We start from the raw sequence: 16,563 nt of genomic DNA on the forward strand, positions 1-16,563 counted from the left end.
ATCCTTCAAGCCCTGTGGCTGGCCCGGACACAGGGAGTGGAACGTCTGAGGCCCGAGCAGGTTTGGTGGCAGTGTTGTGTTGGTTGCGTGCTTCACACGGGGCAGGGTGCCACCTTGACCTGTCAAACACATGTCTACACGACTAAACAGAAATGAGGAGTACAGCCACCGTTTGTTTGGGATCCACAAAGTTATGCTTAATCCATGTACAATGGATCTGTCTGATGGTGTGTGTGTGTAAGATTTAAAGTTTACTTGAAAGGCAGAATGACTCAGAGGGAGACAGAGATGTTCTATCTGCTGATTCACTTCCCAAATGGCTTTGGCATTGGGGCTGGCACAGGTGGAAGCCAGGAATTCTATCCAGGTCGCTCGCGTGGGTGGTAGGGTCCAAGTGCTTAGGCCGTGTGCTGCTTCCCTAGGCATGTTGGCAGGGAGCTGGATGGCACTGGGAGTGACGTTGGGCCGCATACTGCTTCCCTAGGCATGTTGGCAGGGAGCTGGATGGCACTGGGAGCAGTGTCTTAACCTGCTGTTCCACAGCACTGGTTCCTTTGAGATCAGTTTCTAAAATGACAGAAGCAAGTAAACTTAAAAAGTGCACGACAGGGCCCGGTGCGGTGGCGCAAGTGGTTAAGGTCCTCGCCTTGCACGCCCGGGATCTCATATGGGCGCCGGTTCTAATCCCGGTGGCCCCTCTTCCCATCCAGCTCCCTGCCTATGGCCTGGGAAAGCAGTCGAGGACGGCCCAAAGCTTTGGGCCCTGCACCCGCGCGGGAGACCCGGAGGAGGCTCCTGGCTTCGGATTGGCATAGCATCGGCCGTTGCGGCTCACTTGGGGAGTGAATCATCGGACGGAAGATCTTCCTCTCTGTCTCTCCTCTCTGTATATCTGCCTTTCCAATAAAAAAATAAAATAACTCTTAAAAAAAAAAAGTGCATGACAAGTCCCAGTCCTTGCCCCTGAGCCGAGAATGCCCGTGTCCTCCCTTCCTGGACAGAGGGGCTGGTGGATCGAGCACATCAGATTGGGAGCGGCTGCTGGGTTAAAACGAGCTGGAAAGGGGGCCCTCGTCCTGGTGTGACCCAGGGTCTTTTCTGGGTCAGAGATTTTTACCTCTGGACCATTAGCAAGTGCCAGAGTTTAAGAGAAAGTGCTTTTTCTTTTTTTTTTTTTTTTTTGGAAGAACAGCTGTCCTCAAGCTGTAAATAAAAGCTGGTAGACCAGTTTGGGATAATTCCAGAAGTTTTATTCCCAGGCAACTTATTTTAGGCTCTTGCTTTTAAGTTTGTGTTTTTGGCAAATGGGAAATTAAAGCACTCCACTCCTTGCTGCTTGTCAGTAGGCAGGTCTCTCACACAGGGCCCTGTTGCTTGCTGTGTGTTCGTGGCGTGTTTGCACCAGGTACTCAGGGGAGAAGCGGAGAGATACAGCAGGATGGACTGTGTAAGAAGCGCTGCTTATGTTTGCAGGGCCCACCTGAAGGGGCCCCTGCTGTACTGGGCGTTAAACACCTGGCTGTCATCATCATAGTTGACCGAAGGACTTGGGCCAGAAATGCATGAGGTGATGGTGATGGCGCCGCCAAAACCCTCATGGATCACTCTGAGGTTGCTGGGCATGATATTGCGAACTTAGAAGGGAAGTGAATGCTTTTTAAAAACAGATTTAACTAACTTTTAAAAAAGACTTATTTATTCCTATTAGACAGTCAGATATATAGAGAGAAGAGACAGAGAGAAAGATCTTCCATCTGCTGGTTCACTCCCCAAGTGGCAGCAACAGTCAGAGCTGAGCTGATCCTAAGCCAGGAGCCAGAATCTTCTTCCAGGTCTTTCATCCACGTGGGTGCAGGGTTCCAAGGCTTTGGGCCATCCTTTACTGCTTTCCCAGGCCATAAGCAGGGAGCTGGATGGGAAGTGGAGTAGTCAGGGCAGGAATTTCCATCCATATGAAATGCCAGTACTGCAGATGTAGGATTAGCATGCTGTACTGGCCCGAGAAAAGAAGTTTGTAGAAAAGAAAAAACCCAGACCCCCACCATGTGGTCTGTGAAGGAGACAGGGGAGCGATCCTGGAGGTGTTTGTGCCATGCTGGTGGATCCCGTGGACAGCAGGCGGCTAAGTACGGGCAGCAGCTTGCCCAGACGCAGAATGAGCTCCACCCCTCGACACTCGTGTGGGCTGGCGCTGGCCTCTAGGCCACCCTGCTGCCTAGCTACGTCAGTCCAAGGCGCCAGGCAGCCTGTTCCCTCCATGTGGATCCTGCCCCTGCAGCAAGTGGTCAGGAACAGGGGCAGCCTCTGAGTTCACCCCTTGCCACTAGCATCAGCAGGGCAGCGTGGGGAAAGGGCTGGGCAGTAGGACTGGCATCCCTCTGTCCCCCACACCCCAAATTATCAGCTCGGCCCAGACAGCCCGACATTTGACCGTGGCCACCAGTTCCCTCCTGACACCATGGTGGGCTGCCTGTCTTGACCACAGCTTTCAGATAGTTAAAAAAAATAGCCTGTGGTTGGCTGAGGCCTGCCCTGCAGCTTTAACCACGCGTGCACAGCTATAAATAGAAGGAAGCAGGAAGATTTAGTGATCCATGCATGAAACTGCTACAACTGGGGAACTTTTGGTTTGGGCCAGGTGGGCTGTTTTTGGCAAATAGTAGCCTGGACGCTCAGATCTGTTGGAATTTCAGCCGCAGCTCAGCCATGGTTTGGTTACTTGCAGGCCGTGCTGCTTGGCCTGCTGCTAGCGCGATGGGAATTGACACATCTTGTGAAGCACAGAAAAAAAAAAAAGTGCTACGTTTGGGCTCCAAAAATATGGCAGGTGCCTGTGGTTATGTACAGGTGTCTTTCATTGATTGATTTATTTGAATGACAGGGTGATACAGGCAGAAGCAGAGAGAGCTTCCTTTTGCTGGTTCACTCCTTAAATGGCCACAACAGCCAGGGCCGGGCCAGCACTAGACCCAGAAGGTCTTCCACAAGGGTGCAGGCATTCAAGCACTTGAGTTGTCTTCTGCTGCGTTCCCAGGCACATTAGCAGGAAGCTGGCTGGGAAATGGAATAGCTGAGACTTGAATTGGCAATACGATGTGGGGTGCCATATGATGTGGGTGGCAAGTGCTGTTTAACACACTGTGCCACAACACTGACCTGGTTTGTGGAGTCCTCCCCTGAACTGTAGGGTGGTCCACAACAGGCCCTTGTCCTTCATGTTGCAGGTGAGGGTGGCTTCCCCTGCCATGCAGGTGCTTTCCGGGACTTGCAGGACTGAAGCCCGTGCATCCCCAGGCTCTTCCTGTGTTTGCACACATGGTGTGCGTGTGCTGAGTGTGTGCGTGTCTGAGTTTGTTGGCTGACTGTGGGCTCAGAATGCCTTTAATGTATGTTGAACCTTTGAGTCCCTTTCTGCATTTCAGAAGCGCAGACTCAGTACAAGGACAGAAGGGCCTCCAACCCAGATCCCTGCAACCTGGGACAGAGGCCCATGAGCTTCCTGCAGGGCCACGCGTCTGAGGGATGGCCAGAAGCTGAAGCCCCCCCGCTGCTCCCCTGCTTAGGAGGGGGAGGTTGCTGAGGCGTGTGGTTTCACCTGGTGGTCCACGCTGCAGGTGGCCATCCCTCGTTGGGCGTTTGGAGAGGCCTGGGTCCGCTCACTGGGGGCTTCCCCCGTCATCAGGCTATAGGGTGTGGAGAAGGGTGGAGACAGGTGCCCTGGGCTGCAGGTGCTGTTGGAATAGCAGTGTGGAGAGTGGCATGGGCTCCTGGGACGGCTTGGCCCTCCCAGTCCCGCTTCTGCCAATGTGGGAGTTGCTCCCCGCTGAGCCCCAGGGCCCAGTGCTTGGTGGCCAACAGTTCCCCTGCCTGTCTTACAGCACACGTGGAGAATGAGGAGCAGTACACCCAAGCCTTGGAGAAGTTTGGGGGCAACTGTGTGTGCAGGGACGACCCAGACCTGGGGAGTGCGTTCCTCAAGTTCTCCGTGTTCACTAAGGAGCTGACGGCACTCTTCAAGAATCTGGTGAGTGTGCACCCGGCAGCAGGTGCCTGCATGCCAGAGCTGGGTCAGTGGGGGTGACAGTACTAGGTTGGTAGGCATGATGGGGACTGATCAGTGGGCAGGACGGGGCTGGGTTGGTGGGAACTGCAACATGGGGCTAATGACAGTTGATTTGTTATGCTAGGAATTTTCATCATGCCTCAGGCACTTAATGAATTAATGTTTTCTATCACACTTTGGTCTGTTTGGGATAAAACTTAAAGCGGAGCTTTCTACCGCACCGAGATTTAGCCTTGAACCTGAGCATTTGCTATTTAGAGCTGTGGTCCCTAATGGCTCAGTGTGTCTGTCCTCCTTCAGCTCCTGTTTCCAGGGGCTTCCGCGCTGTGTGCCATTGTCTATGTTTCCGAACATTACTGATGTGTAATGAACTTGGCTCAGAACTGTTGTACACAGCCAGGTGACCTATAATCAGAGGACTGGAATTACTGGGAGTGTTTAAAGGCTGCCCGTGCCCCCAGATGCGGAGTCTAGAGCAGTCAGGGCTGGAAAGAAGGCCTCATACAGGAGCAGCAGACACAAAGGGGGTCTGCAGCGTGTTTCCTGGGACCTGGGGATGCGGGGTGCAGGGAGGCAGCCGGGGTGGCAGCCCCGTGTCCCTTCCTGTCTGTCTTCTCGCCTCTCCCCAAGTTCCCAGGAGACGCAGGCAAGAGCCCAGAGCTGCCGTCCGGCAAGCGTACAGTCACCAGCGTCTTTCATTTCTGCTGTCAGCAAGCTCGGAAAAAGTGACACATGGGTGACGACGGCATGGCTGCCAGTCTGGCCTCTGTAGGGCAGGAACAGGGACCCACCGGGGACAAGGTCATGCAGGCTCTGGGTCTCCCTCCCCATCTCTGTGTGTAAATTACTTCTGTTGGAAATGGCAGACACCAGAAGCTGTTGCTGGGCTGCACTTTGCACTCGGAAGTCTTGTGGGGCATGGGTGAAGTTCACTGCCCTTGGACACTGTCCCACATGGGCTGTGGCTGCGTGCTGCACAGCGAGGCCCTCGCCCCGGAAGCTGTCAGACATGCACACGGAGAACTCGCTGTTGAGTCACAGAGGATGGGAGCAAGGTGTTTTTTTGGTTTGTTTGTTTTTGTTTTTGTTTTTGTTGTTTTTAAGATTCATCTTGATTGGAAGGTCAGACTTACAGAGAGAAGGAGAGGCAGAGAGAAAGATCTTCTATCTGCTGATTCACAACCCAAGTGGCCACAAGAGCTGGAGCTGAGCTGATTCAAAGCCAGGAGCTTCTTCCAGGTTTCCCATGTGGGTACAGGATCCCAAGGCTTTGGGCCGTCCTCTACTGCTTTCCTAGGCCACAGGCAGGGAACTGGGAGGGAAGTAGAGCAGCCGAGATACAAACTGGAGCCCACATGGGATCCTGGCGTATGTGAGGCGAGGACTTTAGCCACTAGGTAGTGCGCCAGGCCCACTTTTTTGTTGTTGTTAAGATTTGTTTTATTTTTATTTAAAAAGCCAGGTTACAGAGAAAAGCAGAGACATAGAGAACGGTCTTCCATCTGCTGGTTCACTTCCAAATGGCTGCAGTGGCTGTAATGGCTGGAGCTGAGCTGATTCAAAGCCAGGAGTCAGGAGCTTCTTCTGGGTCTCCCACGTGGATGTAGGGTCCCAAGGGCTTGAACCATCCTCTGCTGCTTTTCTGGGAGATAGGCAGGAAGCTGGATTGGAAGTGTAGCAGCTGGGACACAAACCTGTGACTATGGAATGCTGCCACCACAAGCAGAGACATAGCCTACTACACCACAGTGCCAGCCCTGGGAACATTTTTTAAAAACCTGTTGAATCTGCAGGGCTGATGTTTTGGCTCAACAGTGAGGTTAAGCTGGTGCTTACAGCACTGGCATCACATCAGAGAACTAGTGTGAGTCCTGGCTGTTCCTCTTCTGATCCAGCTCCTTGCTAACGTACATGGGGAGGCAACAGGATGGTCCAAGTGCTTGGGCCTCCGTCACCGATGTGGGAGAGCCGGAGTGGCGTTCCTGGCTCCCGGCTTCAGCCTGGACCAGCCTTGGCTGTTGTGATCACGTGCAGAGCCAAGGAGTGGATGGTCTGTCTGTCTCTCTGGCTCTCCCTCTGTCTTTTTGCCTTTCAGAAGAGTCAAAGGTAAGATAGATCTTAGCAAAGGAATGTTTTGGGGCTGCAGGCTCCCGGGGTGTGACTCTGGGAGCTGCCGTGGAGGGGAGGTCTCCTGGTGACACACCAGTCTCCCAGCCTACCCGTGGGCGCAGGTGTCTTCCATGCTCCCAGGGCAGTCCCTGAGTTTCCTGGGCTTCAAGCTGAAGAATGAATGGGAGGGACCAAAGGCAGTGGGGGGAAGGACTGGGGAAAGCGGGACAGGAAGTAGAGGGGGTTAAACATGGGAGTGATAACAGACTTGGGTGAAGCCTACTGAACTGGCGTGGGTGAGCACTTTAAAATGAGAAGTGGAAAAGTGGAGGCGGCTGGACTGCCTGCCTGGCAGCTAAGTCACCCACCATGACCCATGTTTCACATCCCCGATCCCAGGGCCTGGTCTGGGTCCTCGGCTCCAGCTCCTGACCACAGCTCCTTGGTAAGGCAGGGCCTGGGAGGCAGCGAGGGTGGCCCAAGTGGCTGTGTTCCCTCCACCCATGCCGGAGACTAGCTGGGGTTCTTAGCTGCTTGCCTCAGCCTCAACCAAGGGCCCAGGTAGGCATTTGGGGGACATAGTAGTGGATAGGAATATGTTTCTCTCTCTCTCTCTCTCTCGTCTCAAATACATCTTTCAAAGATTTCTAAATGAGAGAGGTCATCTTTGAGGCAACCGCAGTAAACACAGTTAAGGCCGGAGGGGCCCAGCCTGCACACCACGGGGCCTCACCTAGGATCGCCACAACAGGGGAAAAGCCCACCCTGAGACAGCTGCGCATGAAGTGGCAGATGGCTTTAGAAGCTTCCAGAAAGCACCTAGAGGCTGTGGGAGCAGATGCAGTAGACTTTGGAATCCCATGCAGAGTCGCTCACCTCGAGCCTGCCAGCCAAGCGTGAGAGGAGACGTGCAGGCATCTCTGGTCACATAAGACGCGCGAGGTCTCGCTTCCCCGTGTTGTGGCTGGAACTCCTTCAGGATGTGTTTAGGCAAATGAAGATGGAAGGCTGAGCGACCCAAAGCTCCCAGTGCCAGCAGCCGGGAGCCAGGCGGAAGGCCGGGGCCGTGGGCCTGTTCCCAAGCCCACGCAGGTGTGGGTGCTGTAAAAACCCAAGGAAGCCCAGGACCTGTGGAAGGGGCTGTGGCCACGCAGTGGCTAAGCGTCAGCCAACCACAGGGAAATTCTCCAATCATGTTTGGTGTTTCATATCCTATTTTTGTTCCTGTTTTTGGCCACTTCAACGCCTGGCTCCTGCCCTCCCCTGCCCTATGTGTTTAAAAGCACATCCCAGTTCCACAGCAGTGATGGCTGCACCTTCCTGCCCTGACTCTGCCCAGCTCTTCCACTGGCTGGTTCACGCCCCAAAATGGCCACAGTGGCCGGGGCTGCACCAAGCTCCAACCAAAGCCAGGTATCAGGAGCGTCTTCCCAGGCTCCCACATGGGTGCAGGAGCCTGTGTGCTTGAGTCAGCCTTAGAATAACAGGGAGCTGGATTGGAAAAGGAGCAGCCTGGACTTGAACCAGGGCTCATTTGCGCCGCCAGTGCTGCAGGTGGCGGCTCAGCCCACAGTGCCCTGGCCCCTGTCTGCTTCCTTGTCTGTGAGTGGAGAGCCAGTCCCTCGAGTTGAGTGTGACTTGGTGAGCTAGTGTCTGGCCTCTTTGAGGGCTCAGGAGCAGACCTGACCCAGTAACCCCATCTGCCTCGCACATCCAGGCCCCCAGCTTCCCACTTCTGGAAGTGACCGGAAGTTGGCAGCACAGGGCCACAATTGTGAGCACTGAGACCTCTGCCCAGGCTGCTTCTCATTGAAGCCGTGAGGAGGAAGGTTTGTTTGCCATGGGGCAGGTGGCTTGTCTTGGATTTTACTCATTGACTTTGTGTTTGAGTGGTATTGGCTGCACATGAAAAGAGAAGCAGCTGTCTCCAGATTTCACAGCGTGATGTTGTCTTCTGCTGAAACAACTTATAAATTGGGCATATTAAATCAAGGGGCTGGCACTGTGAAGCCACAAGTTAAGCTGCCATCTGCAAAGCCATCTTCGCATGTTAGAGTGCTGCTCCACTTTGAATCCAGCTTCCTGCTGGTGCGCCTGGGAAAGCAACAGATGAGGCCTGGCCCTGCCACCTGTGTGAGAGACCCAGGGGAAGCTCCTGACCTTGGCCTGGCTACTGTGGCCACTGGGGACTGAGCCAGCAGAAGGAACACCTCTGCTCTCTCTTCCTCTGTCACCTTCCTTTCCAATAGGTAAATAAGACGGCATGGTTTGTGCTATATAGTTGTGGAATGTTCTTTTCTGGGAAGTTCTGAGATTATTTCTTGAAAGATGTGGACTTGTGTAAGGGTTTGGGTCAGGGGGCCTGGGAAGACTGATTTTTCCTAGTGTGAGGGCTGGAGCTGGTGCTGCCCTTCCATGTGGGAAGCCCTGCCCAGGTTGGTGGGGCGTGTCCATGGATCCCTCGCTGCTAGCTCCCTGGTAAACGGAATCAGCTAGTGCCTTGGGCAGCGGCAGGCGGTGCTGCCATCCGGATGCAGCCCCTTCATTCCTGCTCATGAGATGACACAGCCGCTGACCTTGTCCTGACTCATCCTGTCTGGCTGGTCCAAGTGAGCTCAGATGCCGAGGGTGAACGGGAGGAACAAGAGGGAGGGTTGTCAGGCGTAGCAGCTGGAGCAGCAACAAGTATAATTGCATGCAGGTTGTACTTGGCCGTGGCAGAAGGCCACTTGACCTCACGTGTGTGTGGACGGTGCTTGCTTTGGTGGGAAGGACGATGCTTTGGTTGAGTCAACCAGAGAGGACAGCATTCTCGTTCACACTGCAGTAGTCACGGACCCAGGCGGAGCCGCCCAAGCACGAGGGAAGTGCGAGTTGTCTCCGAGCTCTGGCTTTCACCTCTCAGGGCCACAACTTGAGGACGGGGGCCTTCGGCGTGGGCTTGAGGTTATCCTGGCACACAGGTGCGGGGGGCACTCAGAGCCCACTCCCCCCATGATGCAGGTGCACCTGCCGTGCTCCTGCCCTGGCCACGTGAAACTCCTGCCTCTCTTTTCTGTCTCAGCCTAGGCCCTGGGAGGTCTCTGAGTCATGTTGCTCATGTGTGACTGCCCAGAGGCAGGCAGCCAGCGGCCAGGAGACTGGCACCTTTCCCGGGGAAGCTGTGATGGGGATGCAAGTTATATTTGTAACAATTTCTATAATTTATGGGTATGTGTATTTTAAGAACTTCATTTAATTGGGGTCGGTGTTGTGCCATGTCAAATACTGCAGCCACCTGACATAAACAGCATCCCAAATGGGTGCTGTCGTCCTGGCTGCCTGCTTCCAGTCCAGCTCCCTGCTAACAAACCTGGACAAGCAGTGGACAGTGGCCCAAGTGTTTCAACCCCTGCCATCTATGTATGTGGGAGACCTGAAAGAAACTTCTGGTTCCTGGCTTCAGCCTGGCCCAAACTTGGCTGTTTCAGCCATCAGGAGAGTGAACCAACCGAAGCTTGTCTGTCATTCTTTCAAATAAATACATCTTTTTGTGTATATATATTATTTTGAATTTTCAAATTTTGTGGCACAATTTCATATAGAAATTCCTCCCCCAAAACTGCCACCCCAACAGATTTTCCCCATATTGCTGCAATAATATAGTCCTTCATAAGAAAGTCAATACATCTTTTTAAAAAATATTTATTTAGTTGTTTATTTGAAAGAGCGGCATGGATGGCGAGACGGATAGGTCTCTCCCTCAGCCTACTGGTTCACTCCCCAAATGGCCACAAAGTTTGGGGGTGGGCGAGGTTGAAGCCAAGATCCTGGCACTCCAACCTGGTCCCCCAGTGTGGGTGCAGGTACCCCAGCATTTGGAGCATCTTCTGCTGCTTTAGCAGGGGCTGGAATTGACACTGAGCAGCCGGGACTTGAACCCAAGGCGCCAACACAGGATGCTGGCTGCACGAGTGGTGGCCCAATGCTCTGTGCCATGGCGCTGGCCCTGGAAGTGCGCTTCCCACACTGCAGGCATCACGGATCAGAGACACCGTGTGACATCACCCAGGGGTGCAGCCAGGGCTGCACCTCCATTTCCTGCCAGGAGCTTCCCGCCCTCAGCCTGTCGGCATCCCCGTCCCCACCCCCGCCCCTGCTCCAGTTCCCGCTGGTTCACTTTTTTCCCTTCAGACTGGGAAAGGACTCATTTTCTATTTTAGATCACTTAATTAGCTCTGAAAGGAGACTGTAGCTGAGTAGGGCTCAGATATGGCCTGGCCTTCCCTGATGCCTTCCCTGGCCGTCCCCTTTGGCTGTCCTGCAGGGGGCTGACTAGCTTGTCACCCCCATGCTGCACTGCCTGTCCCCCTGCTCTCCCCTGGTCTTTGATACTTGGTCTCCTATCTCCTGGTCAGCAAGTACTGCCCTGGTGCCTGAGCCAGAGCCTGTAGTGTTCTGTCTCCACTTCTCAGAATCTCTGCTAGGCAGCCATGTGAGACACGGACTGCTCTGAGCACGGTCTGTGCCACCTGCTGATGCTGGAGGCTCCAGTGGCCGTCATGACTGCCACCAGCCAGTTGGGTCACATTGAGCCTCTAGGCTCCGTCCCATGTCCATCACAGGATGGCCACAGTCACTGTTCAGATGGACACTCGTTGCTTGTGCATGTGTGGACATGCACAGCCTGTTCTGCCCTCTGCTGGGCACCCACACTCTGCTGACCACTCCCAGCCTGGTATCTGTTGCAAGCAGAGTGAATGAGGAGTGGTCTCCCTCTGGATGCAGAAGCTTGGCGGTGACTTGTTTCCCTGCTGCAGAGTATCTCATTCCTCCCACTCACTCAAGGGACCCTTCCTGCTCATTCATGCCCTGCGTAAAAAGCGTGGTAGGACCTGTGACCCGGAGCCTGGTGCAGCGCTTTTGACTCTGCTGTCGCCCAGGTGGCCCAGCACGGTTCCGAGGCAGGGAGTTCAGAGTTGGCCTGACCCACGCCCGTAGCTCTGACCCTGGTTTTATGGCTCATACAGACAAATGGCCCTTGTCTCAAGGGTCAGTAGCTGGGACAGTTACAGGTCAGCCTGCCTGCCCGCCTGCCTGTCTGGTCTCGGCCAGCTCTGAGATGCGGGATGCAGGAGCCAGGCAAAGTAATTTGGGGGCCGTGATGCCTTGGGGTTTTGAATTCTTGGAATTCCTGGGGTGCAGGGAGAGAGCAGGCAGGCGCCCTTGTGGTCAGCTGCTGTCGCCTCTAAACAGGCTTGAAGTGCTCCTGTGACACCTGAGCTGAGGAGGTCACAGGTGTGTGCTGGGTGTCAGGAGCAAAGCCGCACCTGTGATCCCTCGGCCTCTTGGGCATCGGATGCCCCATGCCACGTTTATACAGGTGCCTTCCCTCACTGCCTCTGCCTGGGCCCAGGTGTGCCCTCAGGGGGAGGGGCTGGCGAAGTGAGGCCACAGCCTTGAGAGACTTAGAGAAAGGACATTGCTGGAGGAGTTGGGGCCCACTTCCTGCTGGGGAGACGGGGTGGAGAAGACAGCCCAGGCCTGGCCTTGGGCTGAGTGCCCAGCGGGTAGAGGTGTGGACTCAGCTGTGAGGCACTGAGGAAGATGCCTCTGGGGCAAGGGCAGGTCTCCACCTGCACTGCTCTAGCGCCTTCCTGCTGGCTCACAGGGGACCCAGGAGTTCACCTGTGAGTCAGCACCTCCCTTCCTGCTGGGCTTCCTCAGGCAGGCTCTTCAAGGCTGTGCTGGGTGCCCCGCCCTCTGTCTGAACCCTCCCAGTACTGTGTGGTGGGTGGGAGTCATGGTGTCTCAACAGTGTGCCCAGGCTGCGGCTCCCTCCCGAGGCTCATCATGGTAGTCTTCTCCAGCTGTAGCTTGGGGTGCAGGCAGGGTCTGAATGGGGGGCACTGGCAGGGAAGGCGTTTGTGTTTTCTGCAAAGGGAGGGGCTGTCCTGGGGCCCAGGACTCACACTCAGCCCTCCCTTGCTCACAGTTACACACACGCACACACTCCCATGTGCACACAGCTAATGGTCAGGCCTCCGTCACGTCCACACACTCCCGCTCGTCCCTCCTATCCTTTGCCTTCTCACCCAGACACTTGTATGACACACACACTGAGTTGCCAGTCGGTTCTGGCGTGGGAAGCAGGTCTGGGGCCTGGCATAGCCCAGGTGAGAGCCAGAAGTGGCCGGGTCCGCGCAGCACGTACTCAGATGAAGGTGTCATGGAGTGATTTTATTGATTGTCAGGAGCTTTGTGATTTTCTGGTGCCAAGCGACAGCTGGGAGGCTTCCTTTGTCCCGAGTTCACGATGGAGAGGCAGTGTCCCAAGTGGGTGAGGCCTCTGACGCCACCCCACCTGGCGCCACGTGCCCGCCGATCTCGGCCCTCTCCACGGCAGATTTCGATGGCGTCTGAGTGAGGCGGTCTTGTTTCTTTTTGTTTTCTAGATTCAAAATATGAACAACATCATCTCCTTCCCTCTGGACAGTTTGCTGAAAGGGGATCTGAAAGGCGTGAAGGGGGTAATGACTGAGCCGGGACCACCAGGGCAGAGCTGGTGCCACCGCAAGGGGGTGGGGAGGTGGGAGGAGCTGCCTTCCTGACCTGTGTGATGCCACAAGCCGAGGGAGGGAGGGAGTGTGGCGGTAAGGAGGGGCTGTTGGGGTGGGCCGCTGTGGTGGGTGGGAGTCCCGTGGGAAGGTGTAGGCTCTTAGCCGGAGTCCCAGCAGTACACCCACAGGGAGGACCCGAGCAGGGCTGGCATTCCCTCTGTGGAGAAATGGTCCTGCAGGCTGAGAGCCTTCGGCGGAGTGTGCATGAGCCTTCAGGACTGGGTGTGGGCTGCTGAGTACCAGCTGCTGAGCGAACGACTGTGCTCTCCGAGGGCAGTTTTTGGAGTTCTGGGATGCTGGGCACACCTGAAGCCCGGCCCGGCCCTGCCTGGGGCCCCCAGAGAGAGCCTGACTTCGATGTTGCTGGGTGTGGAGCCAAGGGCTGCAGGATGCTGGAGACACTGCCCATCTCACAGGAGGAGGCCTGCTGGGCTAGCTGGGGACACTGGAAGGCAAACAGGCCAGACCTGTGCACCAGAGTCGTGGACAATAAAGCTCTGGGGCTAAGGCCATGTCACGAGGCATTGGAAAGACTAAAGAATTAAATACATGCCAACATTAACACAACGAAGTGAAACAAAGCAGTTTCCCCTTCTAAAAGTTTCACCTTGAGGGGAGTATAACTAGGTAGGAGCCAGTTAATACAATCTCTAGTGGCTCCCTTTTTTTAAAAAAAATGTTATTATTTTAGGATTAATCCAGCATCAAGAACTTCATCTAGGTGTCCCATGTGGATGACAGGGCCCAGGTACTTGGGCCATCCTCCACTGCTGCTTTCCCAGGTGCAGTAACTAGGGAGCTGGATCGACGTGGGATGGCAGTGTCTCACTTAGCCACCTGCCCACAGAGCCGGCCCGTCTCGGGTTATTTGGAGTTCTTCCGAGAGGATGAAGAGATGAGTTCTAGAAGAGAGTGCAGGAGAAGGGGCGTGGCTTTCATGTTATGAGCTGTGCTCACCTCCATCTGTATTTTGCATTTGGAGAGATTACAGTCTCTTATTTTGCAGTTGGGGAGATTCATAGACCGTCTGAGTCCCTTTTGAACTGAAATATTTCCATATTGAATGTCATCGTTGCAGATTTAATTTCAGAACAAACCTAGGGTAGGCAGTAGGGTGCAGAAGATACAAGATAAGCCACAGGATTGTATCAGGGTGAGGGTCTGTTGCAGTGCTGTCTCTGCCATTGTATGCGTTGGATACATTTTGTGCCACATGTTTTAAACAAAGGAAAAGGCCAGTGCTCCTCTCATTAAAAGCCTGCCCCATAGCTGCTTTGTTTTTCACGAGATTACACACATCATTTATTGCAGAAGTTAATGCTCCATTCAGGACTAGCCTAGGGTAAGGAAGTTTAATTGCATAGTAGCTTGCGATCAGCCCTGCCTCATGCATGCCTCTCTGTTGACAGGATCTGAAAAAGCCGTTTGACAAAGCGTGGAAGGACTACGAAACAAAAATGTGAGTGTTTTCACGTGCGTAGGTGATTTTGTGATTTCAGGTCTCATCCAGGTTTTTATTGTTCAGGGGGGATTTTCTAAGTAAAACTTAATCCTGGAAAGAATTTTGCCTCCGGCCTCTGGATGGCTGTGGTTACCACGGCGACACCTGCAGGTGGCTGAGTTAGCCACACCTCCTGATCCCTCTTTCTACCTTGGATTGATTGCTTGACCTGCCGGAGAGAGAACTCATTGGCTCACGCTGGTGAGTCCTGGGTGTGCACCTTGGTTTCTGGTGAACACAGGCCGTAGTTGGTGACCAGCGGGAGCTTCTGGTCTCCTTCCCATAGCCAGCCAGGTGTGAGCTGGGATGTGAGGACTCCAAGTTTTAATCACTTCAAGTGCCTGGAGACTTGCGAACTGTATCCAAGCACCTCGTGTTTACTTTGTAAACGCTGTGCCATGGGGAACACAGGGTTTTCTGGGTGGAAATGTGAACATTTGTGTGAAGCCATCTGGTGAAGTAAGAGGTGTGAGGGGGGAAGTTAGTTCAGATGTTTTTATTGATTTTTTTTTAAATCAGCTTTTGGGGAGCATTACAGCGCTCAAAGTGAGCTGCAAGCCTTTGGTTCTTGGTCTTTCCTTGGGAATCATCTTTAAAGGTTTATTACAGAAAGAGAGAGAGAGAGATCTTTATCTGCTGGCTTGCTTCCCCGGACTGGGCCAGGCTGAAGCTCCCATGCACTTGAGCCATCTTCTGTTCGTTTCCCAGATGCCTTGGGAGAGAGCTGACTTGGAAGTGGAGCAGCCGGGACTTGAACTGGTACCCCATGGGCTGCCAGTTTTCTGGGTGGCAGCTAAACAACCTCTGTGCCCCGACACTGGCCCCAAGGAAGTAATTATTTACCCATGTGACTCATGTACCCCTTGTGAAGCGTGACCGTGTCACACTTCCTGGGCAGCAGTTGCCTACATGCCCGGCAGCGTGGCCGATGTCTGCCCTGTGGCTTGGTCCCTTTGAGGAGGTGTCAGAAGGGCGCTGGAGTCATGTAATTCTAGTCCAGGGGCCTCTCACACCGCCTCCCTGTGTACGAATTCAGCGAGAGATTTCCTGTTCTTGCGTTCTCTTCTCAAATGCCCACAGGGTCAGGGCTGGGCCAGGCTGACACCAGGAGCCAGAACCCCATCTGGGTCTTCCACGTGGGTGGCCCGGGCCTGGTCATCTGCTGCTTCCCAGGGTGCGTTAGCAGGAAGCTGGACAGGAAGTGCAGTTGCCAGAACTCGGCCAACATCTCTCTGATTTGGGACTGGGTGCGCTAAGTAGATGCTCAGTCTGCCGCCCCGCACGTGCCCCGGTGTCCCAGGGCCCAGGGTGGAGGCCTGGAAATCATCATGGAAAGACAGATCAGTGTGACAGAGAGCCGGAGGAGATGGAGCCTTCATCCACAGGTGGTGGCCAGGCTTGGAGCTGGGGTCTCCGTCCAGGTCTTGCATGTGGGGGGCTGTAGCTTGGTTCCCGGAGTTTCCACGGTTGCCACCTCAAGTCTTGGAGAGTCTCAAGTTACCCAGGGAGAAGCAGAGAAAGAGAGAAAGAGAGCGTTCTTCTAGCCACTGGTTCGCTTTCCAAATGGCCGCAGTAGCCAGAGCTGGGCTAGTCCAAAGCCAGGAGCCAGGAGCTTCTTCCAGGTCTCCCATGTGAGTGCAAGGTCCCAGGGCTTTGGGCCATCCTCCCTTGCTGTCCCTAGCCACAAATAGGGAGCTGGGAAGTAGAGCAGTTGGGACACGAACTGGTGATCATATGGAATAACGCTGCTGCAGGCAGAGAATTTGCAGCTTTCCCACCACACTGGCCCCTCAAGCCCTTGCTAGACGGTGTGACTGTGAGCTCCCTTTGTCTCTTTCTGTCTGCCTGAGCTATGTAAGCCCGGGTTGGGTGACAGCTGGCGTTGGGGAGCTGCTGGCCGGCTGGCTCCCTTGGGCCTCTCGGGGTGCTGAGGAAGCTGAGGCACGTGCAGACTTCACACTCCTCTGGTGGGGGCAGGTGCTTGAATAAGCAGTGGGAAGGCCAGGTTTGTGTTTTATGAGCCCTGACGTGTGCCTGGCGTGTGCCAGCTGGTAACCAACCATGCTTCCCGGCTAGCAAGGGGGTCATGCCAAGAGACTGTCAACCAATCCTTGCTTTTTGTCCTTCCCCGCTGCTTAGAACCAAGATAGAGAAGGAGAAGAAGGAGCACGCCAAGCTGCACGGGATGATTCGCACTGAGATCAGCGGGGCGGAGATCGCCGAAGAGATGGAGAAGGAGAGGCGGTTCTTCCAGCTGCAGATGTGTGAGGTCAGAGCCTGGGGAGGGCGGA

General features: G+C 54.6%; 1 protein-coding gene across 10 annotated transcripts in view; it reads left to right on the top strand.

The window, feature by feature from the left end:
• Nucleotides 1-16,563, top strand: part of ASAP2 (ArfGAP with SH3 domain, ankyrin repeat and PH domain 2) — a 123,851-nt gene that overhangs the window by 47,400 nt on the left and 59,888 nt on the right. For all 10 annotated transcript variants that reach the window (XM_040992790.1, XM_040992797.1, XM_040992791.1 and 7 more), the window contains exons 3-6: nt 3,879-4,024; nt 12,607-12,681; nt 14,181-14,230; nt 16,412-16,541. In XM_040992790.1, the coding sequence (XP_040848724.1) occupies nt 3,879-4,024; nt 12,607-12,681; nt 14,181-14,230; nt 16,412-16,541 (401 nt within the window). The remainder of the gene's footprint in view (nt 1-3,878; nt 4,025-12,606; nt 12,682-14,180; nt 14,231-16,411; nt 16,542-16,563) is intronic.

The sequence above is a fragment of the Ochotona curzoniae genome, unplaced genomic scaffold (assembly GCF_017591425.1).
Source record: "Ochotona curzoniae isolate NIBS_2020 unplaced genomic scaffold, NIBS_Ocur_1.0 contig_883, whole genome shotgun sequence".
Taxonomy (NCBI): domain Eukaryota; kingdom Metazoa; phylum Chordata; class Mammalia; order Lagomorpha; family Ochotonidae; genus Ochotona; species Ochotona curzoniae.